Raw genomic sequence first — 27746 nt, 5'->3', positions numbered from 1 at the left:
TTAAAATCAATATATAACCAACCTTGTTAAGCTGTTCCGAATTATAACCCGCAACCAAGAACAAAATATTGGAGCATACATCCTGAGTCATGGCATTATCGTGGCATACAATTTGGGTTTGGTCTACAAGAAATTTGGTATTTGGCATAAATTCGGTAATACGTAACATGCGTGTGGCAGCCTGAAATAAAAAAATAATTTTGAAAATCTTTTAAAACGTACTCATCTCTTAAATAACTTACCGTTAAAAAGTCCAAAAATAAAACCAAAGTACGAAACAGAGGACTTTTCATATCGGCAATATAGGCAATGGGAGCTAAGGCATGCATGGACAATATCTTTTGGGCATATTGAGGTTGTTCCGAACACAATACCCAAAATACAGCAGTACCCTAGAATAAAATAATAACAATTAATTAGTATAATTAATACAGAAAAATTAAATCTTTCTTCATCTTATCACCTGGGAATGGCCAATGTAGTGCAATTGATCATATCCGGTCTTCGAGAGTATATAATCGATATTGGCTGGTAAATCATATTTGCCCATTTCATGAAAAGTGAAATCCCAAAATTCCATATAATCACTATTGAGACTGGTATGATTTTTCGAATAACGATTACCGCGAGCATTACCCATCCAAACATCATAGCCCAAATCGGATAGCATATAGCCTAAAATCGAACGATGGGTGAAAAACAGAAAAAATACAAAGGTATTGCCAAAAAAAAAAATGGTTGGGTGGATATTAATTTAGTTTCAGTCATTTTCTTAATTTGTACTCATTATTCATACCCAACCCAGATTTGGGACCCATAAGCACCCATGTGGCTGATGTATCCAAGATGCCATGCATTAGTAATACCGGTTGGGCTCCCTTCTTTGGTATTCGATGCATTTCTAGTATGTAACCATCTTTTGTTACCACGGTATGCGTTTCCGAGGAGTAGCCATATTTGCGTATTAATTTGGGCTGCAAAGACACAAAAAGAAAAAAAACACAATTGAGAAAAATTAAAAGGTAAGAAGAAAAGTTTTGCTACGTGAGAATTTCTAAATTTATTGCAATAGTTTGGAAAAAGTTCCGTTCAGATGACTTCAACCCTGATAGTAACCCAGCAATCTTAGTAATTTACATTTTTATGGTAAATTCCTAAAATTATATTTATGACTTGCAGATGAGTAAAATTGGAAATTGATTTTAAACAAGTAAGGAAAGTCTAAAGTCTGGCGGGGCCGACTATATTATACCCTGCACCAATTTGTAGATCTAAATTTTCGATACCATATCACATCCGTCAAATGTGTTGGGGGCTATATATAAAGGTTTATCCCACATTTAAATACCACTCGATCTGGACAGAACTTGATAGACTTCTACAAAATCTATGGACTCAAAATTTAAATCGGCTATGCACTAGGGTGGAACACAATGTTAGTAAAAAACAAGCAAGGAAAGTCTAAAGTCGGGCGGGGCTGACTATATTATACCCTGCACCACTTTGTAGATCTAAATTTTCGATACCATATCACATCCATCAAATGTGTTGGGGACTATATATATAGGTTTGTCCCAAATACATGCATTTCAATATCACTCGATCTGGACAAAATTTGATAGACTTTTACAAAATCTATAGACTCAAAATTTAAGTCGGCTAATGCACTAGGGTGGAACACAATGTTAGTAAAAAATTATGTGAAACATTTAAATCTGAAGCAATTTTAAGGAAACTTCGCAAAAGTTGTTTTATGATTTATCGCTCGATATATATGTATTAGAAGTTTAGGAAAATTAGAGTAATTTTTACAACTTTTCGACTAAGCATTGGCGATTTTACAAGGAAAATGTTGGTATTTTGGCCACTTTTGTCGAAATCAAAAAAACATACATATGGGAGCTATATATAAATCTGAAACGATTTTAACCAAATTTGGCACGCATAGCTACAATGCTAATTCTACTCCCTGTGTAAAATTTCAACTAAATCGGAGTTCAAAATTGGCCCCTACGGACATATGAGTGTAAATCGGCCGAAAGCTATATATGGGAGCTATATCTAAATCTGAACCGATTTCAACCAAATTTGGCACCCATAGCTACAATGCTAATTCTACTCCCTGTGCAAAATTTCAACTAAATCGGAGTAAAAAACTGGCCTCTGTGGTCATATGAGTGTAAATCGGCCGAAAGCTATATATGGGAGCTATATCTAAATCTGAACCGATTTCAACCAAATTTGGCACCCATAGCTACAATGCTAATTCTACTCCCTGTGCAAAATTTCAATTAAATCGGAGTAAAAAACTGGCCTCTGTGGTCATATGAGTGTAAATCGGGCGAACGATATATATGGGAGCTATATCTAAATCTGAACCGATTTCAACCAAATTTGGCACGCATAGCTACAATGCTAATTCTACTCCCTGTGCAAAATTTAAATTAAATCGGAGTAAATGATTGGCCACTGTGGTCATATGAGTGTAAATCGGGCGAACGATATATATGGGAGCTATATCTAAATCTGAACCGATTTCAATAAAATTTGACACACTTGACTATAGTACTAATTGTTCTTCTTGTGCAAAATTTTAAGCAAATTAGGGTAAAACTCTGGCTTCTGGGGCCATATAAGTCCATATCGGGCGAAATATATACATGGGAGCTATATCTAAATCTGAACCGATTTCTTCCAAAATCAATAGGGATCTATTCAAAGCCAAAACACATACTTGTGCCAAATTTGAAGTCGATTGGACTAAAACTGCGACCTAGACTTTGATTACAAAAATGTGTTCACGGACTAACGGACATCGCTATATCGATTCAGGAGCCCACCGTGAACATTTTTGCCAAAGACACCATGTGTCTATCTCGTCTCCTTCTGGGTGGTGCAAACATATGCACTAACTTATAATACCCTGTTCCACAGTGTGGCGCAGGGTATAAAAAGTATGACAAACTATAAACAAAAGATTCCCCGTACAGTGACCACACCCTCAAAAAAAATCGCTTCTTTAACATATGTTCCAAACATATTTTGCAGGAAGCACATATATTATTGGATACTGCCGAAACATTAATATGTTTGTTTTATGTGAACATATCATATGTTTGGAAGCATTTTGAGCCCAAAAATATTATATGCTTGGAAGAATTTTTCCCAAAGACGATTGTGCTCATTGCCTAACATACTCGTAATTTTCACTTCCTCGAAATATTTTAGTTCTTGGCACCTTTTTCTGTAATACAAATAATGTTGAAGAAATTATTCACTTTTATAAATTTTTTAAATTTTACCTTTCGCCTGCACGGAGAATCGAACCGAGGACTATACAGTTTGTAAGCCAACAAACTACCCACTGGACTACGTAGCTGTTATAGTCACCAGTAGATAATCGTTATAAGTTACACTTATATACCATAGTTTGCAGCGCCCACGAGCCCATGCAAACATAACATTATTTAACAGAAACATACATTTGTTTGCCACGTGGACTCTCCCGTCAACTCTCCCGGTTTCCATCTCTATTTCTTTCTCTATACTCTCTCTGTCGCTTTGAATAAAATATCACAACATATGTATGTTTAGTCGAAATTTGTAAATTTATATATGTTTGCATTCACACATATGATTTTTACGAAACATTCATGCCCCAAACATAATATATTCTAACATATTAACATAGATGTCCCAAACATTTAGTGTTAGTTTAGGAACATTCCTTGTTTGCACTTAAATATATTGTGTTTTAAAATTGTGCCCGAAACACATTTTGTTTATATCGGAACATATGAAAAACATATTTTTCTAAGAGTGCACCAATTGATATTCTAAAACTAAAACAACTAAGAAAAGTCTAAAGTCGGGCGGAGCCGACTATATTATAGATCCACATTTTCGATACTATATCAACTCCGTCAAATGTGTTGGGTGCTTTATATAAATGTTTTTATTCCCATATACACACCCTCAAAAAATCGCTTCTGTAACATATACCCCAAACACATTTTGCTTCAAGCATATATATTTTCAGGATTGGTCCTAACAAAATATTGTTTGTATTGTTCAAACATATTATGTTTCACCTTAGGGCATACACTGGTAGTACAAAAATTTTAATGAAATTTTCGTTGGGTGGATATATTTTTAAGGCGCCAATTGGTTACTTCCATTATTTTACTTGCTGCATACTCTCTAGGTCTCTCTTTCTAAACACATATATGTTTATATGCTATTTCTAAATTAGTATATGTTTGCATCTAAGCATATTATATTTTCAAACATTTTATGTCCCAAACATAATATGTTCTAACATATTAATATATATGTCCAAACATGTTATGCTAGTTTATGAACATTATATGCTTGCACTTAAAAAGATTTGTGTTAAAAAATTTGAGTTCCAAACATATAATTTTTACACCCAAACATATGAAAAACAGTCTTTTTCGTCCGTGTAGGACGCATATTTAAGGATTTGGATGAAATTTTAAAATTTTTGGGGGTGGTCACGAATTAAAGGAGACTTGGGCAAAAGAAGTTTTTCATATAAAAAAAATTTAACTTTTTTTAGGATTTGTTCCGTTTTTTTTTCAGCAGTTACTTTTTCGAACGATTTCATTGGAACAGATGAAATGATACAAAATCAATTCATTAACACTTTTGGCAAGCTTTGACAAAATTTAGGGTTTAGGATTTACGATTTTGGTGAAAAATCCGAACATAGTACCCAACTTTATAGGAAAATCCGGTTTTCCGAACATGGAAAAATTTCCTTTCATATTTTTAGGTGCCACACTTGTCCGCCTGATAACAATTTGGTGTGAGAAGGAAAAAATACACCAATTTATAGTAATGGATGCATTAGTTCGATTATATGCTAAGACGCTGATAACATTCGTCATTTTAATGGAATCAGAGATCAAAAATTACGGCAGGAATTAATTAAAAAGTAGCACAACTTGACACAAATTATAGATATTATGGTATAAGACGGTATAATAGTCACTTTTTATTTGGACCAAATGATTAGATATATATATCGATATCGATATAAAATTGGCAATATCAAATCAAAGTGAGTTCACTTTTCACCTTAGATCAATATGTTCACCTATTACTTCGCAAATACACGTTTACAAAGTTGTTTTCATTGACTTAACTGTGGAGGTAGTCTGAGATTTGATGTCAATGTTGGCTTTTCATACGCAGTATTAAAAAATTGTAATTTTAGTTTAACAGTTGAATTTGATTTGCTTGTTAATGATGGCTTATGCAATTACATATGTGATGATAAATTATTTACTACGAGAAATAAAATCTGAAAATTGCACTTTCAGCTTCAAGCAATTTTCATGAGCAGTGCGCCTTTTATACCCTCAAGAAATGGAAACGGTCTCTAGGAGGCCTTACCAGATGGACCGACAAAAACTAAATCTGTGGGTCTAAAATACCAGTATATTTACATTTTCAAGTAAATCGGATAAAAACTACGATTTCTAGAAGCCCAAGGAGTTAAATCGCGAGATCGGTCTATATGGGGTCTATGCCAAAAACATGGACCGATACACACCATATTCAGCACATCTAATTGTGGTTCTGAAAACCCTACGAATATAAATACTTCTCTCTGAACCTATATGTAATGCAAATGTTTGCTGGTTTATTTTCTCAAAAACTTCCTTAGACGCTTACCGTGCATTTATTACAGCGTAAGATTTGTCCTTTTCCCTTTAATTTTACTCCTTATTTTTTTACATTTTTACATTTTTACCGTTCACTTTCTATTTAACTTTCATTTATTTTGATTACTTTGCTTTAATTAGAATTGGAATCTAAGTTTCCTCTTTACGCAATTTTATTTCTGCTTTCATAGTCGAGGGGGTTGATTGGAAGAATAATGAAGTTTGCGTTTTGGCATTTTTGTCGTTTTGCAGAAGGTAAATATCGTCTATCCAACATCTGTTGGTCGATTTTACTGGCCTTCTTTATGCAAGTGCAATTTGCAATTTCCATGATTGTCTTTTTGTGCAATTGAAATAATTATGCGAGAATTTTTTGTGGTATTGTAAAGGAAATTGAGTTTAATGAGAAATTGTCACGTTAATGGAGTGGGATAAAAATTCGAGGGTTTAATTACAATGAGTTTAGTGGTAAATTGAACTGCTGGTTTGTAAGAAGGATTTAAAAAATTAAGTAGGAAAGAACTAAAATAGGACGTAGCACAATTTTATTCATGGCCTTTGAAACATATCTGAGAAGAGCTCAGCCAGGCTGAATGGGATAGAAACAGATAGATATTTTATAACAAAATTAATCTAATTATAGTTCAGCTTGCAGATGTGTTGGGAGATCGTTCCTGGCAATAAAAGCTTGACAAAATTTTCTATAGAAATCAAATCTTGACAAAATTTTCTATAGAAACAAACATTTTCTGTAGAAATAAAATTTTGTCAAAATTTTATTTCTACAAAAATTTTGTCAAAAAATTTTTTGACAAAATTTTCAAAAAAAAATAAATAAAATTTTGATAAAATTTTCTATAGAAAAACAATTTTGATCAAATTTTGATAAAATTTTCAATAGAAATACAATTTTGATAAAATATTCCATAGAAAATACATTTTGACAAAAATTTCTATATAAGTAACGTTTTTTATGAAAATAAAATTTTTGACAAAATTTTCTATAGAAATAAAATTTTGACAAAATTTTCCATGAGAAAAAACAAGATTTTCTATAGAAATAAATTTTTGACAAAATTTTCTATAGAACTAAAATTTTGATAAAATTTTCTATAGAAACAAAATTTTGACAAAATTTTCTATAGAAATAAAATTTTGAAAACTTTCCATAGAAATAAAATTTTGACAAAAGTTTCCATAGAAATAAAATATTGACAAAATTCTCTATAGAAAAAAAATTTTGATAACATTTTCTATAGAAATACAATTTTGACAAAATTTTCTATAGAAATAAAATTTTGACAAAATTTTCTATAGAAATAAAATTTTGATAAAACTTTCCATGGGAATAAAATGTCGACAAAGTTTTCTCTAGAAATAAAATTTTGACAAGATTTGCTATAGAATAAAAATTTCGACAAAATTTTCTATAGTAATAACATTTTAACTAAATTTTCAATAGAAATAAAATTTTGACAATATTTTTTACAGAAATAAAATGTTGACAAAAATGATCTGTAGAAAAAAAAATTTTTTTTTACATAATTTTCTAAAGAAATAAACTTTTAATTTTATTTTTAATTAAATTTTTCTATAGAAATATAATTTTGACAAAAATTTTCCATGCGAAAATTTCGACAAAGTTTTCTCTAGAAATAAAATTTTGACAACATTTTCTATTGAATAATTATTTTAACAAAATTTTCTATAGAAATAAAATTTTGACAAAATTTTCCATGGGAATAAAACTTTGGCAAGACTTTCTATAGAAATAAAATTCTGACAAAATTTTCTATGGAAATAAAATTTTGACAAAATTTTCTATAGAAATAAAATTTTGACAAAATTTTCTATAGAAATAAAATTTTGATAAAATTTCCTGTACAAATAAAATTTTGATAAAACTTTCTATAGAAACAAAATTTTTAAAAAATTTTCCATGGGAATAAAATGTTGACAAGATTTTCTATAGAAATGAAATTTTGACACAGTTTTCTATAGAAATATAATTTTGATAAAATTTTGTATAAAAATAAAATGTTTTTTAATATAATTTTCTATAGAAATAAAATTTTGACAATATTTTTTACAGAAATAAAATGTTGACAAAATTTTCAATGGGAAAATTTCGACAAAGTTTTCTATAGAAATAAAATTTTGACAAATCTATATCTGTCCATAAGGCTCGAAAAATAATTGTATAATTAGATATAATGCATTTGGACGTCAATTGCCTGTTTTCGGTATCAGACTAACATGAAATATAACAAAATTTTTTTATAGAAATAAAATATTGACAAAATTTTCCATGAGAATAAAATTTCGAAAAAGTTCTCGCTAGAAATAAAATTTTTACAAAATTTTCTATAGAAATAAAATTTTTACAAAATTTTCTATAGAAATAAAATTTTGACAAAATTTTCTATAGAAATACAATTTCGGAAAAATTTTCTATAAAAATAAAATTTTCTATAGAAATAAATTTTTTTTGTTTATTTCAGCTTAAAACTACAAGTGTAGCTTAACCAACAGAGGAAAAGAATGTTTGTCAAATTTATTTGGGCAAAGCCCTATAGACTGCAAGATGGTTGGATGGAGTCTGTTGGTTAAGCTACTCTTGTAGTTTAGTCAATGTATGGTTTTAAGCTGAAAAAAAACGACAACAACAATGCTTCAAGAACAAAACCAACAATAACAAAACAAAAGGAATAAATAAAATTTTGACAAAGTTTTCTATAGGAATAAAATGTTGACAAAAGTTTCCATAGAAATAAAATATTGACTAAATTCTCTATAGCAACAAAATTTTGACAAAATTTTCTACAGAAATAAAATTTTGAAAGAAATTCTACAGAACTAAATTTTGAACAAAATTTTCTATAGAAATAAAATTTTCACAAATTTTTTATAGAAATAAAATTTTGATAAAATTTACTTTAGAAATAAAATTTTGATAAAATTTTTTATAGAAATATAATTTTGACAAAATTTTCCATGAGAATAAAATTTCGACAAAATTTTCTATAGAAATGAAATTCTGACAAAATTTTCTATAGAAATAAAATTTTCACAAAATTTTTTATAGAAATAAAATTTTGATAAAATTTACTTTAGAAATAAAATTTTGATAAAATTTTCTATAGAAATGTAATTTTGACAAAATTTTCCATGAGAATAAAATTTCGACAAAGTTTTCTCTAGAAATAAAATTTTGACAAGATTTTCTATAGAATAAAAATTTTGACAACATTTTCTATAGAATAAAAATTTTGACAAAATTTTCTATAGAAATAAAATTTGGCAATATTTTTTACAGAAATAAAATGTTGACAAAAATCACCTGTAGAAATAAAAATATTTTTTGACATAATTTTCTAAAGAAACAAACTTTTAATTTTATTTTTAATTAAAATTTTCTATAGAAATATAAATTAGAATTTTCTATAGAAATATAAATTAAAATTTTCTATAGAAATATAATTTTGACAAAAATTTTCCATGCGAAAATTTCGACAAAGTTTTCTCTAGAAATAAAATTTTGACAAGATTTTCTATGGAATAATTGTTTTAACAAGATTTTCTATAGTAATAAAATGTTGACAAGATTTTCTATAGAAATAAAATTTTGACAAAATTTTCTATAGAAATAAAATTTTGACAAAATTTTCTATAAAAATAAAATTTTGACAAAACTTTTCATAGAAATAAAATATTGACAAAATTCTCTATAGAAATACAATTTTGACAAAATTTTCTATAAACCTAAAATTTTGACAATATTTTTTACAGAAATAAAATGTTGACAAAAATCATCTGTAGAAATAAAAATATTTTTTGACATAATTTTCTAAAGAAACAAACTTTTAATTTTATTTTTAATTAAAATTTTCTATAGAAATATAAATTAAAATTTTCTATAGAAATATAATTTTGACAAAAATTTTCCATGCGAAAATTTCGACAAAGTTTTCTCTAGAAATAAAATTTTGACAAGATTTTCTATGGAATAATTGTTTTAACAAGATTTTCTATAGAAATAAAATGTTGACAAGATTTTCTATAGAAATAAAATTTTGACAAAATGTTCTATAGAAATAAAATTTTGACAAAATTTTCTATAAGAATAAAATTTTGACAAAATTTTCTATAGAAATAAAATTTTGACACAATTTTCTATAGAAATATTTTTTTTTTTGTTTTACATAATTTTCTACAGAAATAAACTTTTGACAAAATTTTTATAGAAATATAATTTTTAAAAATTTCCTATAGAAATATAATTTTGTAAAAATTTTCCATAGGAATAAAATTTAAAATAAAAGTTTTCTCTAGAAATAAAATTTTGACAAGATTTTCTATAGAAAAAAAAATAAAATTTTGAAATTCGAAAACAGGACTATAAAATTGAACTGAAAAATAAATTAAATGGATATTTTTCCCCAAACAAAATAAAATTACCAATAAATGAAATTTGTAGAATGGCTGTTATGGCTTTATTTTAAAGGCACTATTGACTTCGATTATACTTGAAGATGATTCTGATGTTTAGATATTTAAATAGTGATTAACACACTTTTAAAAGACTTTGATACCACACGAAGTCTTTGCAATAGCTTAAGTTAATTTCATATTATTTAAAATATTTTAGAATGAACTCAATGTAATTGCAATGTATACATTATTTTGCAAAAACCCTTTCCAATCATTTCTGCCTTTCGTAATTGCTTTTTTTCTCTACATATGCAAAATCATGTAATAAGATAACCACTAAAATGATTTAATGGCTAAAACGACATCAATAAATTCATTTAATTACAAGTATTTTACACAATTATCAAGAAGTTATATCGGTCATACTCCTATTTTTTCATTTCAAAGTCTACAATTGCAGAGCGCTCATCTGCATCGACACACATACCCATACACTATGAGGGGAGGAAGTCAATAAATTTTAATTGCACTTCGATTGACATAGGATGGGCTGATACAAATTCATTTAAAAATCATGTAAGTGTGTGAGTAATGGCTAATGTAGTTTGGAGCTAATTACTTAATTTGATTTATTTCCTTATTCGTGAGCTTGCAATATTCTTAGTGCTGTTCGTTTTTTTGCAAATTCATTCATATTCATGTCTGCATTGTACTTTGGAATGGGATGATATATGATATAAAGGTGTAGGAGGTATTACTATTAGACATACATCGATTGGGTCATTCCATTCTAAGAGAGGCCATTTCTAATTGCGATAAAATATAAAAGGAAATTCTAACAAATAACTTCTAAAACAAACCGATCTCCAGATTGACCTTTGGAGCCTCTTGGAGGGGCAAAATTCAACCGATCTGGTTGAAATTTGGTACGTGATGTAAGTATATCTATCTATCTATCTTCTATATATAAAATTCAAAGTATGTTTATATGTTTGTGTTGTATGTTCCGGGTAGGCTCGGAAACGGCTGAACCGATTTACTTGAAACTTTCAGATCTCGTAGACGGAGCTCATGTGGTGAAAATAGGGTACCTTAGTTTTTGACACATGGTCGCGGAGGGGGACCACCCCTTTGTCCCACTTTTTGAAAATTGGACCCAAGTTTACTGATTTGCTTGAATGTTTCATTGAAGGTTGGGGTTAGCTTCTAGACAAAGATCCGCTACTTTATTTTTCGATATTTGGTCGCAGAGGGGGAACTCCCCTTTGTCCGACTTTTTTTACAGTACAGTGAAAAAACAAAAATTTTCTAAATGATTTGAGATTTACAGAAAACATGCGGTGAGGTTATAAAATTAATATAGGGTACCCGAAAAGTTCCTATGGGGACGGGGGGGATGGGTACCTCCCCCTGCCAGACTTTTTCAAACTTGGAACGAGAACTAACCTCTCCCCACGTCCTCTGTAAATTTTAAGTATTTTTGAGGTCCCCCTCCCCCTGCCAGACTTTTTCAAACTTGGAACGAGAACTAACCTTTCCCCACGTCCTTTGTAAATTTTAAGTAATTTTGAAAAGTTTATTTGTTTCTCTGTATGTACTTAAGAGAAGCGGATGTCACACTATGCCCCTCTATTTTCCCCGACCAAATATTACAAAAATTAGGGACCAGATATAAATTTCATAACCTCACCCAATTTTCCGTAAAATTTCAGTTGGGGGACTTAAGTTTTGTTTTTACAGTACTTTAAAAAATTCGGGCAAAGGGGATGTCCCCCTCCGCGACCACATATCGAAAAATGATGTAGCTGATCTTTGTCTAGATGTCAACCCCAAACTTCAATGAAAATTTTCTTCCAAGTTTCAAAAAGTCGGGCAAAAGGGAAGTCCGCCTCCCCGTCCACATATGAACCAATCAGGTACCTCATATTAATTTCATAACCTGCGGTGATGTTCTCCGTAAATCTCAGATAATTTAGAGAATTATCGTCTCCACTGGGCTACATATACTGAAAAATTTTGTCATGAGTCCAATGATTTCATGTCCTGAAAATACGAAAACTAATTTTCGACTCATTTCTCAGATATATATTTTTCCCCTTGTGCAAAAGACGATAATCTTTTCAATGATCTCGTTTTATCCTTAGAGGTAAGTGATTGAACGTATAATTGGGTATTCTAGCTTGGAAGAAAATTTCGTTTTACTAAGGTCAGCAGATTGGCTTTAAATGTTCAAAATTTATGAAATCCTAATTAAATTTTTTGAAGTTTTGCATCTTGCCTACAAAAAGCAAGACTCCAACTTAAAAGAGAATTATATCTTAAATATATCCTTGTTTCAATTCTCCGCTTCATTGGATCGGAATCAATAGCAAATCATTAGTCTAAAGGCAATAGCTTTGGTCCCGGTCATGCTTTCTTTACGTGCACATCAGATTTAGACAATGTCCCCATCAATGTGTTTTTCCGATTTGAGAAATATGACCAAAATATTTCTACATTTTGTCATTTTTTTTTTTGTATAGAAAATTTTATCAAAATTTTATTTCTATGGAAATTTTTGACAACATTTTATTTTTATGGAAATTTTTGTCAACATTTTATTTCTATAGAAAATTTTGTCAAAATTTTATTTCTGTAGAAAATTTTGCCAAAATTTTATTTCCATAGAAAATTTTGTCAAAACTGTATTTTGATAGAAAATTTCTATAGAAAATTTTATCGAAATTTTATTTTTATAGTAAATTTTGTCAAGATATTATTTCTATAAAAAATGTTGTCAAAATTGTATTTCTATAGAAAATTTTGTCGAAATTTTATTTTTATAGAAAATTTTGTCAAAATTTTATTTCTGTGGAAATTTTTAATTTTTTTTTTCAATTTTTGAATTCGTCTTTATTAGTCTTCATTTCTCATTATAATTACAATGTTTGGATGAGATTTTATCTTTTAGATATTGCTACAAATAAGATTATTCATCAGAGATATTAACAGTGGAAATTTTGTCAAAATTTTCCTTTTATAGAAAATTGTGTCAAAATTTTATTTCTATAAAAAAGTTGTCAACATTTTATTTCTATAAAAAAGCTGTCGAAATTTTATTTCTATAGAAAAAATTATTTCTAAAATTTTGGATATTTTGTCAAAATTTTATTTCTATCGGTTTTGTCAAACTTTTATTTTTATAGAAAACTTAGTCAAAATTTTATTTCTATAGAAAATTTTGTCAATCTTCTATAGAAAGCTTAGTCAAAATTTTATTTTCATAGAAAATTTCGTCAAAAGTTTATTTCTATAGAAAATGTTGTCAAAATTTTATTTCTATAGAAAATTTCGTCAAAATTTTATTTTTATAGAAAATTATGTCAAAATTTTATTTCTATAGAAAATTTTGTCAAAATTTTATTTGTACAGAAAATTTTGTCAAAATTTTATTTCTATAGAAAATTTTGTCGAAATTTTATTTTTATAGAAAATTTCGTGAAAATTTTGTTTCTATAGAAAATTTTGTCAAATTTTTATCTCTATAGAAAATTTTGTCGAAATTTTATTTCTATAGAAAATTTTCTCAAAATTTTATTTCTGTAGAAAATTTTGTCAACATTTTATTTCTATAGAAAATTTTGTCAAAATTTTATTTCTATAGAAAATTTCGTCAAAATTTTATTTTTATAGTAAATTTCGTCAAAAGTTTATTTCTATAGAAAACGCTTATTTCTATAGAAAATTTTGTCAAATTATGTCAAAATTTTATTTCTATAGAAAATTTTGTCAACATTTTATTAGTACAGAAAATTTTGTCAAATTTTTATCTCTATAGAAAATTTTGTCGAAATTTTATTTCTATAGAAAATTTTCTCAAAATTTTATTTCTGTAGAAAATTTTGTCAACATTTTATTTCTATAGAAAATGTTGTCAAAATTTTATTTTTATAGAAAATTTCGTCAAAATTTTATTTTTATAGTAAATTTTGTCAAGATATTACTTCTATAGAAAATGTTGTCAAAATTGTATTTCTATAGAAAATTTTCTATAAAAAAATTTGCCGAAATTTTATTTCTATAGAAAATTTTGTCAAAATTTTATTTTTATAGAAAATTTTGTCACAATTTTATTTCTATAGAAAATTTTGTCAAAATTTTATTTGTACAGAAAATTTTGTCAAATTTTTATCTATATAGAAAATTTTGTCGAAATTTTATTTCTATAGACAATTTTCTCAAAATTTTATTTCTGTAGAAAATTTTGTCAACATTTTATTTCTATAGAATATTTTGTCAACATTTTATTTCTATAGAAAATTTTGTCGAAATGTTATTTCCATAGAAAATTTTGTCAAAATTTTATTTTTATAGAAATTATGTCAAAATTTTTAGTTCTATAGAAATTTTTGTCAAAATTTTATTTCTGTCAAAATTTTGCTTTTATAGAAAATTGTGTCAAAATTTTATTTCTATAAAAAAATTTGTCGAAATTTTATTTCTATAAAAAAAGTTATTTCAAAAGTTTATTTCTATAGAAAAAGCTTATTTCTATAGAAAATGTTGTCAACATTTTATTTCTATAAACAAATTTGCCGAAATTTTATTTGTATAGAAATTTTTGTCGAAATTTTATTTCTAAAAAAAATTTTCTCAAAATGTTATTTCTATAAAACAAGTATCAACATTTTGTTTCTAAATTGTGTCAAAATTTTATTTCTATTGCAAATTTTTTCAAAATTTTATTTATATATAAAATTTCTTTTAATATGTTTATTTCTATATTTCTATAGGAGTATTTTTCAATATTTTATTTCTATAGAAAATTTTGTCAATATATTATTTTTATAAACACATTTTATCAAAATTTTATTTCTATATAAAATTTTGTCAAAATTTTTTCTCTATAGAAAATTTTGTCGAAGTTTTATTTCTATAGAAAATTTTCTCAAAATTTTATTATTTGTTATAGAAAATTTATTTCTATAGAAAATTTTGTTAACATTTTATTTCTGTAGAAAATTTTGTCAACATTTGATTTCTATAGAAAATTTTGTCAAAATTGTATTTCTATAGAAAATTTTGTCAAATTTTTATTTCTGTGGAAATTTTGTCAAAATTTTATTTCTATAGAAAATATTGTCAAAATTTTATTTCTATAGTAAATTTTGTCAACATTTTATTTTTGTGGAAATTTTGTCAAAATTTTGCTTTTATAGAAAATTGTGTCAAAATTTTATTTCTATAAAAAAATTTTTTTCTAAAATTTTGGAAATTTTGTCAAAATTTTATTTCTATAGAAAACTTGGTCAAAATTTTATTTCTATAGAAAATTTTGTCAAAATTTTATATCTATAGAAAATTTTGTTAATATTTTGTTTCTATAGAAACTTGGTCAAAATTTTATTTCTATAGAAAATTTTGTCAAAATTTTATTTCTATAGAAAATTTTGTTAATATTTTGTTTCTATAGAAAATTTTGTAAAATTTCATTTCTATAGGTAATTTTATCAAAATTTTATTTTTATAGTAAATTTCGTCAAAATTTTATTTTTGTGGAAATTTTGTCAAAATTTTACTTTTATAGAAAATTGTGTAAAAATTTTATTTCTATAAAAAAAGTTGTCAAAATTTTATTTCTATAAAAAAAAAAGTTATTTCTAAAATTTTGGAAATTTTGTCAAAATTTTGTTTCTATAGAAAACGTAGTCAAAATTTGATTTATATTGAAAATTTTGTAAAAATTTTATTTCTATAGAAAACTTGCTCAAAATTTTATTTCTATAGAAAATTTTGTCAAAATTTTATTTCTATAGAAAATTTTGTTAATATTTTGTTTCTATAGAAAATTTTGTAAAATTTCATTTCTATAGGTAATTTTATCAAAATTTATTTCTTTAGTAAATTTTGTCAAAATTTTATTTCTATAGAACATTTTGTTAAAATTTGATTGATTTTTCGCGAGACAAAAATGGTAGTTGCTTCCTGTAAAAAAAAGTAACATGGTGCTTTTGAAACATATTTGGGGTGATGCAGAAATCACCAAACGCAAGGTTCTGTTATGGTGGCAACCCAATATTTCTATATAATACACACCTTACAAGCCAAACCCGATGTACGGAAGTCTTTTTAAGGTTGTATCAAAACGTGTTGATAATTTTAAAATCATTTAGTACATGGCAAATAGTTATACGAAATATTCTTTCGGCTAACTTATTGAATATTAAAATCTTATTGCTTTGAGGGATTGTGAAAATGTCCATAGCTATACATATTCGGTAGGGAATATAAGTAAAAGTTTACTCACATGTGTTTATAATGTATACAAAATTTTTCATTAAAATATATTCGATATTTTTTTACAATTTGTCTACTCGCGTTGGACCGAAAGAATCTAACCTTAATTAATATTAATAGACTAATTAATTTTGCATTCATGACTACTTTTATATACATTGTATTGTTCTCTAAACAATGTTCGAACTAAGCAAATTATTTTATACTGGTTGCATTATATCAACGACCACCCTTATATTTTCCAAAAAACAAATACAATGACAAATTGCATGCTATTCTGTCATTTGTGCATTTTTTGTAACCAATTCGTTAATTTTTTTTCGTATTGTATATCTATAAAAAAAATCACCATATTTGTAATAAAACTGCATTGCTAGCAACACTTAGAGCAGTTAATTGATGACTTTGTATAGAATAGAATTTGAATTGTTGAAAGCAAAAAATAAAACTAAACCGACAAAAAGCCAGTAATTAAAGACATCAAAGAGAACTAACCACAAAAAGAGATTGATGACAGATAAAGTATTAGGCATATGGTTTTTAATTTTAGTTTAATTGAATTGATGACTGGCATTTGACAATTTGGAAGGATTGTAATTGGACAAGATGGGTAATGAACATGAACTTCCATGCACAGTAGGGAGTATACGAAATCAAAAGAATAATGCAATGTATATTGTTCATTCCAAATAACAAAAACAAAAAACAAAGCACTGAAAAAAACATTGTTGCATTGTTTGCTTGCATTTAAAATAAGAAAAATTACTCAAAAGTATGAGTAACTTCATTCAAGTATAATTAGTAAGACTTCTTTTTAACAGAAAAAGACTTTTTGAAGAGAAAAATATGTTTTCTCTATACGAAATTCTAGGGAATTTTTCTTAAGTTAATTTAGAGACCGTTAGTTTTTGGAAGCGTAGAAAATTATTCTCTTATATCCATCAATTGTTGAAGTTACTGTCGTATCGTATAAATAAACATTTTACGGCATTTTTATCGAAAGCAGGATTTTTCATCGATTTAAGGTCACAGAAAAATGACAAATGACTTATTTTGACGACGATATTTTTTGATAAAATATTGAAATTTTTTATTAACTTTAATGTTGATAAATTAAATACGATATTTTAATTAAATTGTGAATATTTGTATCGATATTAAACTTACAAATATACGTATGAGACCATGGTTATGTGTAGTCCCCACCCTCTCCTGGTGACATTTGATACGAGATGTTAGTATATGCCCAATAATAGCAAGGCAAAAACTAGTTGATTTTATATATACTCTCCATGAAAAGGATGCCCAAATTTGAACCCTTTAACCAATATGTGGAAATTGGTTCATAGCGGTCCATATAAACCTCCCCCCATATAAACCTTCCCCCAAGACTTATCTTCTGAAGCCTCATGGTGAAAAAAATTTCATCCGATCCATTTACATGTTGGGCCTCTAATTACCATGCAAAAATTCATAATTATTAAAATACTCCACTATATGAACTGATCACGAATAAAGGAATATACACATAAACAATTTCATAATGTTTAATTCACTGGATTTTAATTTTTTTAATTAAATTTAATTTTTTTTTAATTTGGCTGGCTATGAGATGTGAGATTATCTTTCTCATTTCTACGAGGTTTATTTAGATTCTCTGTAACAAAAACAATATAGAAGAAATTATTTGACTTTATAGTTTTTGTTAAAATTTTACCTTTCGAAAGGATAGGGATGAAGCGTGAATCATACAGTTTGTAAGCCAACAAACTATACACCTGGCTACGTACACGGTATAATTCCCCCAAAACTTGTAGATTTTTGTATTTTTTGGTTGGTAGAATTCTTGACGTTTTGGTAGATTTTTCAAAAATTACTCCTCAACAACTTTTTATAGAAATTAAATTTTGACAAAATTTTCTATAGAAATAAAATTCTCTATCGAAATCAAAATTTGCCAAATTTTTCATAGAAATACAATTGTGACAAAATATTTTATAAAAATAAAATTGTGAAAAAATATTTTATAGAAATAAAATTTTGACAAATTTTTCTATATAAATATAATTTTGACAAAATTTTCTATAGGAACATAATTTTACAAAATTTTAATAGAACTAAAATTTGAACAAAATTTTCTATCGAAATATAATTTTTACACAATTTTCTATAGGAACAAATAACTTGACAACATTTTCTATGAAAAAAAAATTTTGACAAAAAATTTTTATAGAAATAAAATTTTGACAAATTCTTTTATAGAAATAAAATTTTGACAAATCTATTTTATAGAAATAAATTTTTGAAAATTTTTTTTATAGAAATAAATTTTTGACAATTTTTTTTATAGAAATAAAATTTTGACAAAATTTTCTATAGGATAAAATTTTGACAAAATTTGCTACGGAAAAAATTTTTTGACAAAGAATTTTTATAGAAATAACATTTTGAAAAAATTTTTTATAGAAATAAAATTTTGACAAATCTTTTTTATAGAAATAAAATTTTGACAAAATGTTCTATAGAAATAAAATTTTGGCAAAATTTCCACAGAAATAAAATTTTGGCAAAATTTCTACAGAAATAACATTTTTAAAATTTTTCTATAGAAATAAAATTTTGACAAAATATTCTATAGAAATAAAATTTTTACAAAATTCTCTATAGAAAAAAATTTTGAAACAATTTACTATAGAAATAAAAATTTGACAAAATTTTCTATAGAAATAAAATTTGAAATTTTGAAGAAATCCAATTTTGACAAAAATTTCCACAGAAATATTTTTTTTTTTTTTAATTTTTATATAGAAATAAAATTTTAACAAAAATTTCTGAAGAAATAAAATTTTGACAAAATTTTCTATAGAAATAAAATTTTCACAAAATTTTCTTAGAAACATAATTTTTACAAAATATTCTATAGAACTAATTTGTTGACAGAATTTTCTATAGAAATAAAATTTTGGCAAAATTTCTGCAGAAATAAAATTTTTAAAATTTTTCTTAGAAATAAAAATTTGACAAAATTTTCTATAGAAAAAAAATTACAAAATTTTTTATAGAAATTAAATTTTGACAAAATTTTCTATAGAAATAAAATTCTCTATCGAAATCAAAATTTGCCAAATTTTTCATAGAAATACAATTGTGACAAAATATTCTATAAAAATAAAATTGTGAAAAAATATTTTATAGAAATAAAATTTTGACAAATTTTTCTATATAAATATAATTTTGACAAAATTTTCTATGGAAACATAATTTTACAAAATTTTAATAGAACTAAACTTTGGACATAATTTTCTATCGAAATATAATTTTTACACAATTTTCTATAGGAACAAATAACTTGACATTTTCTATGGAAAAAAAATTTTGACAAAAAATTTTTATAGAAATAAAATTTTGACAAATTCTTTTATAGAAATAAAATTTTGACAAATCTATTTTATAGAAATAAATTTTTGACAATTTTTTTTATAGAAATAAAACTTTGAAAATTTTTTTTATAGAAATAAAATTTTGACAAAATTTTTTATAGAATAAAAATTTTGACAAAATTTGCTACGGAAAAAATTTTTTGGCAAAAAATTTTTATAGAAATAACATTTTGACAAAAAATTTTTATAGAAATAAAATTTTGACAAATCTTTTTTATAGAAATAAAATTTTGACAAAATGTTCTATAGAAATAAAATTTTGGCAAAATTTCCACAGAAATAAAATTTTGGCAAAATTTCTACAGAAATAACATTTTTAAAATTTTTCTATAGAAATAAAATTTTGACAAAATATTCTATAGAAATAAAATTTTTACAAAATTCTCTATAGAAAAAAAATTTTGAAAAAATTTACTATAGAAATAAAAATTTGACAAAATTTTCTATAGAAATAAAATTTGAAATTTTGAAGAAATCCAATTTTGACAAAAATTTCCACAGAAATATTTTTTTTTTAAATTTTATATAGAAATAAAATTTTAACAAAAATTTCTGAAGAAATAAAATTTTGACAAAATTTTCTATAGAAATAAAATTTTCACAAAATTTTCTATAGAAACATAATTTTTACAAAATAATCTATAGAAATAATTTGTTGACAGAATTTTCTATAGAAATAAAATTTTGGCAAAGTTTCTGCAGAAATAAAATTTTTAAAATTTTTCTTAGAAATAAAATTTTGACAAAATTTTCTATAGAAAAAAAATTTACAAAATTTATTATAGAAATAAAAAATTGACAAAATTTTCTATAGAAATAAAATTTGAAGAAATTAAAAATCAAATTTTGACAAAAATTTCCACAGAAATAATTTTTTTTTTAATATTCTATAGAAATAAAAATTTAACAAAATTTTCTATAGAAATATAATTTTTTCTATACAAATATAATTTTACAAAATTTTAATAGAACTAAAATTTTGACAAAATTTTCTATCGAAATATATTTTTTAAAAAATTTTCTATCGAAACAAATAACTTGACGAAATTTCTATAGATACAAAATTGTGAAAAAATTTTCTATGGAAATAAAATTTTGACAAATTTTTTATAGAAACAAAATTTTGACAAATCCTTTTTATAGAAATAACATTTTGGTAAAATTTCCACAGAAATACAATTTTTAAAATTTTTCTATAGAAATAAATTTTCTATAGAAATAAATTTGAAGAAATTAGAAATCAAATTTTTTTCAAAATTTTCTGTAGAAATAAATTTTTTCAAAATTTTCTATAGAAATAACATTTTAACAAAATAATCTGCAAAAATAAAATTTTGACAAAATTTTCTAAAGAAATAAAATTTGAAAAAATTGTCTATCGAAATCAAATTTTGCCAAATTTTCCATAGAAATACAATTTGACAAAATATTCTATCGAAATACAATTTTGACAAATTTTTTTATAGAAATTAAATTTTGACAAAATGTTCTATAGAAATAAAATGTTGACAAAATTTCCACGGAAATAAAATTTTGGCAAAATTTCCACAGAAATACAATTTTTAACATTTTTCTGTAGAAATAAAATTGTGACTAAAATTTTCTACAGAAAACAATTTTTGACAAATTTTTCTATAGAAATAAAAATTTGACAAAATTTTCTATAGAAATAAAATTTGAAAAATTAGAAATCAAATTTTGACAAAAATTTGAACAGAAATAATTTTTTTCAAAATTTTTTATAGAAATAAAATTTTAACAAAATTTTCTGCAGAAATAAAATTGTGGCAAAATTTTCTATAGAAATAAAATTTGAAGAAATTAGAAATCAAATTTTGACAAAAATTTCCACAGAAATAAATTGTTTCAAAATTTTCTATAGAAATAAAATTTTAACAAAATGTTCTGCAGAAATAAAATTTTGACAAAATTTTCTATAGAAATAAAATTTGAAAAAATCCTCTATCGAAATCAATTTTTGCCAAATTTTCCATAGAAATCCAATTTGACAAAATATTCCATAAAATACAATTTTGACAAATTTTTTTATAGAAATAAAATTTTGACAAAATTTCCACGGAAATAAAATTTTGCCAAAATTTCCACAGAAATAAAATTTTGACTAAATTTTCTATAGAAAAAATTTTTTGCCAAAATTTTCTAAAGGAATAAAAATTTAAGAAATTAGAAATCAAATTTTGACAAAAATTCCCAAAGAAATAAATTTTTTAAATTTTCTATAGAAATAAAATTTTGACAAAATTTTCTATAGAAACAAAATTTTTACAAAATATTCTATAGGAATAATTTGTTGACAGAATTTTCTATGGAAGTAAAATTTTTTATAGACAGACGGACATGGCTGGATCGACCCGGAATGTATATTGATTATGGGGTCTATTGATCTCAAACTACAGAAAGAATTCGATGTGTTAATATACTTCCATCTTATGGTGGAGGGTATAAAAATTTACGAGGGAAATACTCGCGAACTATAGCAGATATTTGCACACGCACGCGACCTTTTGTACGGATTTGCAAGATCAAGTTCAATTCACAATTTTAGACAGTCTAAATAGAATTCCATACGCCCGTGGTGACCACCTTTCAACGCGTAGTAGGTCAGCCCGTGGAAGAGGGGATAGAATAGAGAAAATTTGGTGATTGAACAGAGCCGGAGATATCACCTGAGTTGTAAAGAATTGCCTGTTTCACAACGTACATTTGCGCAGATAATTAAGGGCTCAACATTTCGTTTGGTGCTGGTATGGCTGACCGCATCGAATTCTTTCGATAGGTCAAGCGCCACGAGGACCGTCCAGGGAGAGGGCTTGTGCTGGTTGAGTCCTCTATTTATGGGCGCTGTAATGGCTTTCAAAGCTGTTGTCGTTATGGATTCAATGTTGATGGTTGGCATGCATATTGAGGGCTCACTGCCTTCGACTCTGCACCCTACCTCTTCCTTTCCTTCCAATGTCTTTTCCCTTTGATATTCTTAAATATAGTAACTAAATTATCTAAAGATCCATGAAACAACACGAACACTATGATCACTATTTATTGATATGCATATATGAACCCTAGACAAACTATTCATTGGGCAATAAAGTGTTAACATTTTTAACAACAACAACAACAACATTTTATAGTCGTTGAAATTGGAATTATATTTAATTATATAATCTATGGGCAATGTGTGAGTATATAACATAAAATGGTATAGTACAAAAATAGTGAACAGAAAAATAAAAAAACCAAAAACCGACAGCCGGCAAATACCACTGCTCATACAGTTCTGCTCGAAGGTGTAATGGAATTCAAATAGAAAACTAAAATTATTAACCGCACGAGCTACGGATAACAGCTGTATGGTTGTAGCCATCACAGATACATACATCACAATTCGAAGCTTATGATATCCGGCTGCTGAGATCAATGAAGTGCAGTCTACAAATTACCAACAAACCAAAACTATTCTATCAATTAAATAAAAAAAAAATGGTAAACGTCATTCCTGTTCACAATAGAAGAGTTTGAGTTATATAAATTATGCACATACACGTATCATGTAGTTCACGTTTTTTAGATGCGTTTTTATTAAAAATGTGGTTTTGTCTATAGGCCTTTTGGATTCCATTGAAACAACAGCTTTGGAATTGTTGTGGTTTACCAATATTACAGTATTTTCTAAATTATTTAGTTGGATGGTCTAATAATTTTGTATGGGGAGCCACCGTATTGCAAGGGTCAGCATGTCCGCTTTGCATACAAGGAATCCTGAGATCAAACCCAGTTTCGACCGAACATAAAAAGTTTTTCCGCGGTGTTTTATATCCTTTCAGTAATGTTGGTGAAATTCCTAACTGGGCATACTATTTTGACAAAATTTTCTATAGAAATAAAATTTTGATAAAATTTTCCATAGCAACAAATTTTGATAAAATTTTCTATAGAAGCAAAATTTTCTATAACAAAATTTTATATAGATATAAAATGTTGACAAAATTTTCTATAGAAATAAAATGTTGAAAAAGTTTTATATAGAAATAAAATTTTGACAAAATTATTTATCGAAATAAAATTTTGACAATATTTTCTATAGATATAAAATTTTGACAAAATTTCCTATAGATATAAAATTTTGACAAAATTTTGTATATAAATAAAATTTTGCCAAAATTTTGTATAGAAATAAAATTTTGACACAATTGTGTATAGAAGTAAAATTTTGAAAAAATTGTGTATAGAAGTAAAATGTTGACCAAATTTTCTATAGAAATAAAATTTTCATTCGTTTTGTTTTGTTATTGTTGTTGTTTTTTTTTTTTTGATTTCAGCTTAAAACCATGAATTGGCTAAACTACAAGTGTAGCTTAACCAACAGAGGAAAAGAATGTTTGTCAAATTTATTTGGACAAAGCCCTATAGACTGCAAGATGGTTGGATGGACGCATGTTTCGGAATTACCACATTCCTAATTAGCATCCTCTACTTGCAGCAAAAGTATCAACCAATTATCAGAATAAATTCAGGCAGTTCACTAAACCCAAAAGTAAACCACACTTGAACCTTCCGAAAAAAGGTTTTACATGATAGCCGGCTTATGTCGAAATTACAAAATTTTTATAGAAATATAATTTTTACAAAATTTTCTGTAGAAATAAGATTTTGACAAAATGTTAAATAGAAATAAAGTTTAGACAAAATTTTGTATAGAAATAAAATGTTGACAAAATCTCCTACAGAAATAAAATTTTTAAAAAATAGAAATAAAATTTTTACAATATGGCAATAAAATTTTTACAAAATTAAAATAGAATTTTGACAAAATGTTCCATAGAAATAAAATTTTGACAAAATTTTCTATAGCAATAAAATTTTGATAAAATTTTCTATAAAACCAAAATTTTGACAAAATTTTCTATAAAACCAAAATTTTGACAAAATTTTCTATAAAACCAAAATTTTGACAACATTTTCTATAAAACAAAAATTTTGACAAAATTTTCCATAGAAATAAAATCTTAACAAAATTTTCCATAGAAATAAAATTTTAACAAAATTTTGTATAGAAATAAAGTTTTGACAAAATTTTCCATAGACATAAGATTTTGACAAAATGTTTCCAAGAAATAAAATTTTCTATAGAAATAAAATTGTGACAAAAGTTTCTAGAGAAATAAATATTTAACACATATTTCTATTGCACTAAAATTTTGACAAAATTGTCTATCGAAATAAAATTTTGACAGACTTATCTACAGAAATAAAATTTTGATAAAATGTTAAATAAAAATAAAGTTTAGAGAAAATTTTGTATAGAAAAAAAGAGGTAGACAAAATATCACACAGAAATAAAATTTTTACAAAATAGAAATACAATTTTGACAAAATTTTCTATAGTAATAAAATTTTCTATAAAACAAAAAATTTTGACAAAATTTTGTATAGAAATTAAATTTTGATAAAATTTTCTATAGAAGTAAAATTTTGTCAAAATTTTGTACAGAAATAAAATTTTGACACAATTTTGTATAGAAGTAAAATTTTGACAAAATTTTCTATAGAAATAAAATTTTTACAAAATTTTCTATAGCAATAAAATTTTTACAAAATTTACTAAAGAAATAAATTTTGACAACATTTGCTATAGAAACAACATTTTGACAAAATTTTGTATAGAAATAAAATTTTATAAAATTTTCTATAGAAATGAAATAAAATTTTTACAAAATAGGAATAAAATTTTGACAAAATGTTCCATAGAAATAAGATTTTGACAAAATGTTCCCTAGAAATAAAATTTTCTATAGAAATAAAATTGTGACAAAAGTTTTTGGAGAAATAAAATTGTAACACAAATTTCTATTGAAATAAAATTTTGACAAAATTTTCGTTAAAAATAAAATTGTGACAAAATTTTCTATAGAAATAAAATTTTGAAGAAATTTTGTAAAGAAATAAAAATCAAAAAAAAAAAAACAACAACAATGATTAAAGAAAAAAAACTAACAATAACTAAACAAAATGAATGAAATAAAATTTTGACAAAATTTTCTATAGCAATAACATTTTGACAGAATTTTCTATAGAAATATAATTTTGACAAAATTTTCAATAGAAATAAAATTTTAACAAAATGTTAAAATATAATTAAAATTGTGACAAAAGTTTCTAGGGAAATAAAATTTTAACACAAATTTCTATTGAAGTAAAATTTTGACAAAATTTTCGTTAGAAGTAAAATGTTTACAAAATTTTCGTTAGAAATAAAATTTTGACAAAAGTTTCTACAGAAATAAAATTTTGACAAAATTTTCGTTAGAAATAAAATTTTGACAAAAGTTTCTACAGAAATAACATTTTGACAAAATTTTCTATAGAAATAAAATTTTTACAACATTTTCTATAGAAATAAAACTTTGACAAAATTTTTAATAGAAATAAAATTTTGACAACATTTTTCTATTGAAATAAAATTTTGACAAAATTTTCTATAGAAATAAAATTTTGACAAAATTGTCTATAGCAATAAAATTTTGACAATATTTTCCATAGAAATAAAATTTTGACAAAATGTTCCACGGAAATAAAAGTTTCTATAGAAATAAAATTGTGACAGAAGTTTCTAGAGAAATAAAATTTTAACACAAATTTCTATTGAAGAAAAATTTTGACAAAATTTTCGTTAGAAATTAAATTCGGACAAAATTTTCGTTAGAAATAAAATTTTGACAAAATTTTCCATAGAAATAAAATTTTAACAAAATGTTAAAATATAATTAAAATTGTGAAAAAAGTTTCTAGAGAAATAAAATTGTAACACAAATTTCTATTGAAGTAAAATTTTGACAAAATTTTCGTTAGAAGTAAAATGATTACAAAATTTTCGTTAGAAATAAAGTTTTGACAAAAGTTTCTACAGAAATAACATTTTGGCAAAATTTTCTATAGACATAAAATTTTGACAAAATTTTTAATAGAAATACAATTTTGACAAAATTGTTCTATTGAAATAAAACTTTACTAAAATTTTCTATAGAAATAAAATTTTGATAAAATTGTCTATAGCAATAAAATTTTGACAAAATTTTGTATAGCAATAAAATTTTGACAAAATTTTCCATAGAAATAAAATGTTGACAAAATTTCCAACAGAAATAAAATTTTGACAAAATGTTCCACGGAAATAAAATTTTCTATTGAAATAAAATTGTGACAGAAGTTTCTAGAGAAATAAGATTTTAACACAAATTTCTACTGAAGTAAAATTTTGACAAAACTTTTAAGAGAAATAAAATTTTGACAAAACTTCCGTGACAAAATGTTCCACGGAAATAAAAGTTTCTATAGAAATAAAATTGTGACAGAAGTTTCTAGAGAAATAAAATTTTAACACAAATTTCTATTGAAGAAAAATTTTGACAAAATTTTCGTTAGAAATTAAATTCTGACAAAATTTTCGTTAGAAATAAAATTTTGACAAAATTTTCCATAGAAATAAAATTTTAACAAAATGTTAAAATATAATTAAAATTGTGAAAAAAGTTTCTAGAGAAATAAAATTGTAACACAAATTTCTATTGAAGTAAAATTTTGACAAAATTTTCGTTAGAAGTAAAATGTTTACAAAATTTTCGTTAGAAATAAAGTTTTGACAAAAGTTTCTACAGAAATAACATTTTGGCAAAATTTTCTATAGACATAAAATTTTGACAAAATTTTTAATAGAAATACAATTTTGACAAAATTGTTCTATTGAAATAAAATTTTACTAAAATTTTCTATAGAAATAAAATTTTGATAAAATTGTCTATAGCAATAAAATTTTGACAAAATTTTGTATAGCAATAAAATTTTGACAAAATTTTCCATAGAAATAAAATGTTGACAAAATTTCCAACAGAAA

The 27746-nt window shown here is 24.9% G+C and overlaps 1 protein-coding gene across 1 annotated transcript in view; it reads right to left on the bottom strand.

The window, feature by feature from the left end:
* Positions 1–27746, bottom strand: part of LOC142226838 (lipase 3-like) — a 113972-nt gene that overhangs the window by 13372 nt on the left and 72854 nt on the right. Inside the window, exons 2-5 of the mRNA XM_075297072.1 lie at positions 797–974; positions 464–675; positions 243–392; positions 23–181 (exon numbers count right to left, since the gene is read on the bottom strand). Of these exons, the coding sequence (XP_075153187.1) occupies positions 23–181; positions 243–392; positions 464–675; positions 797–974 (699 nt within the window). The remainder of the gene's footprint in view (positions 1–22; positions 182–242; positions 393–463; positions 676–796; positions 975–27746) is intronic.

This window comes from Haematobia irritans, chromosome 2, assembly GCF_050003625.1.
Source record: "Haematobia irritans isolate KBUSLIRL chromosome 2, ASM5000362v1, whole genome shotgun sequence".
NCBI classification, from domain to species: Eukaryota; Metazoa; Arthropoda; class Insecta; order Diptera; family Muscidae; genus Haematobia; species Haematobia irritans.
Note: the sequence above shows the minus strand (reverse complement) of the source record. Positions and strands in the feature narration are given on the sequence as shown.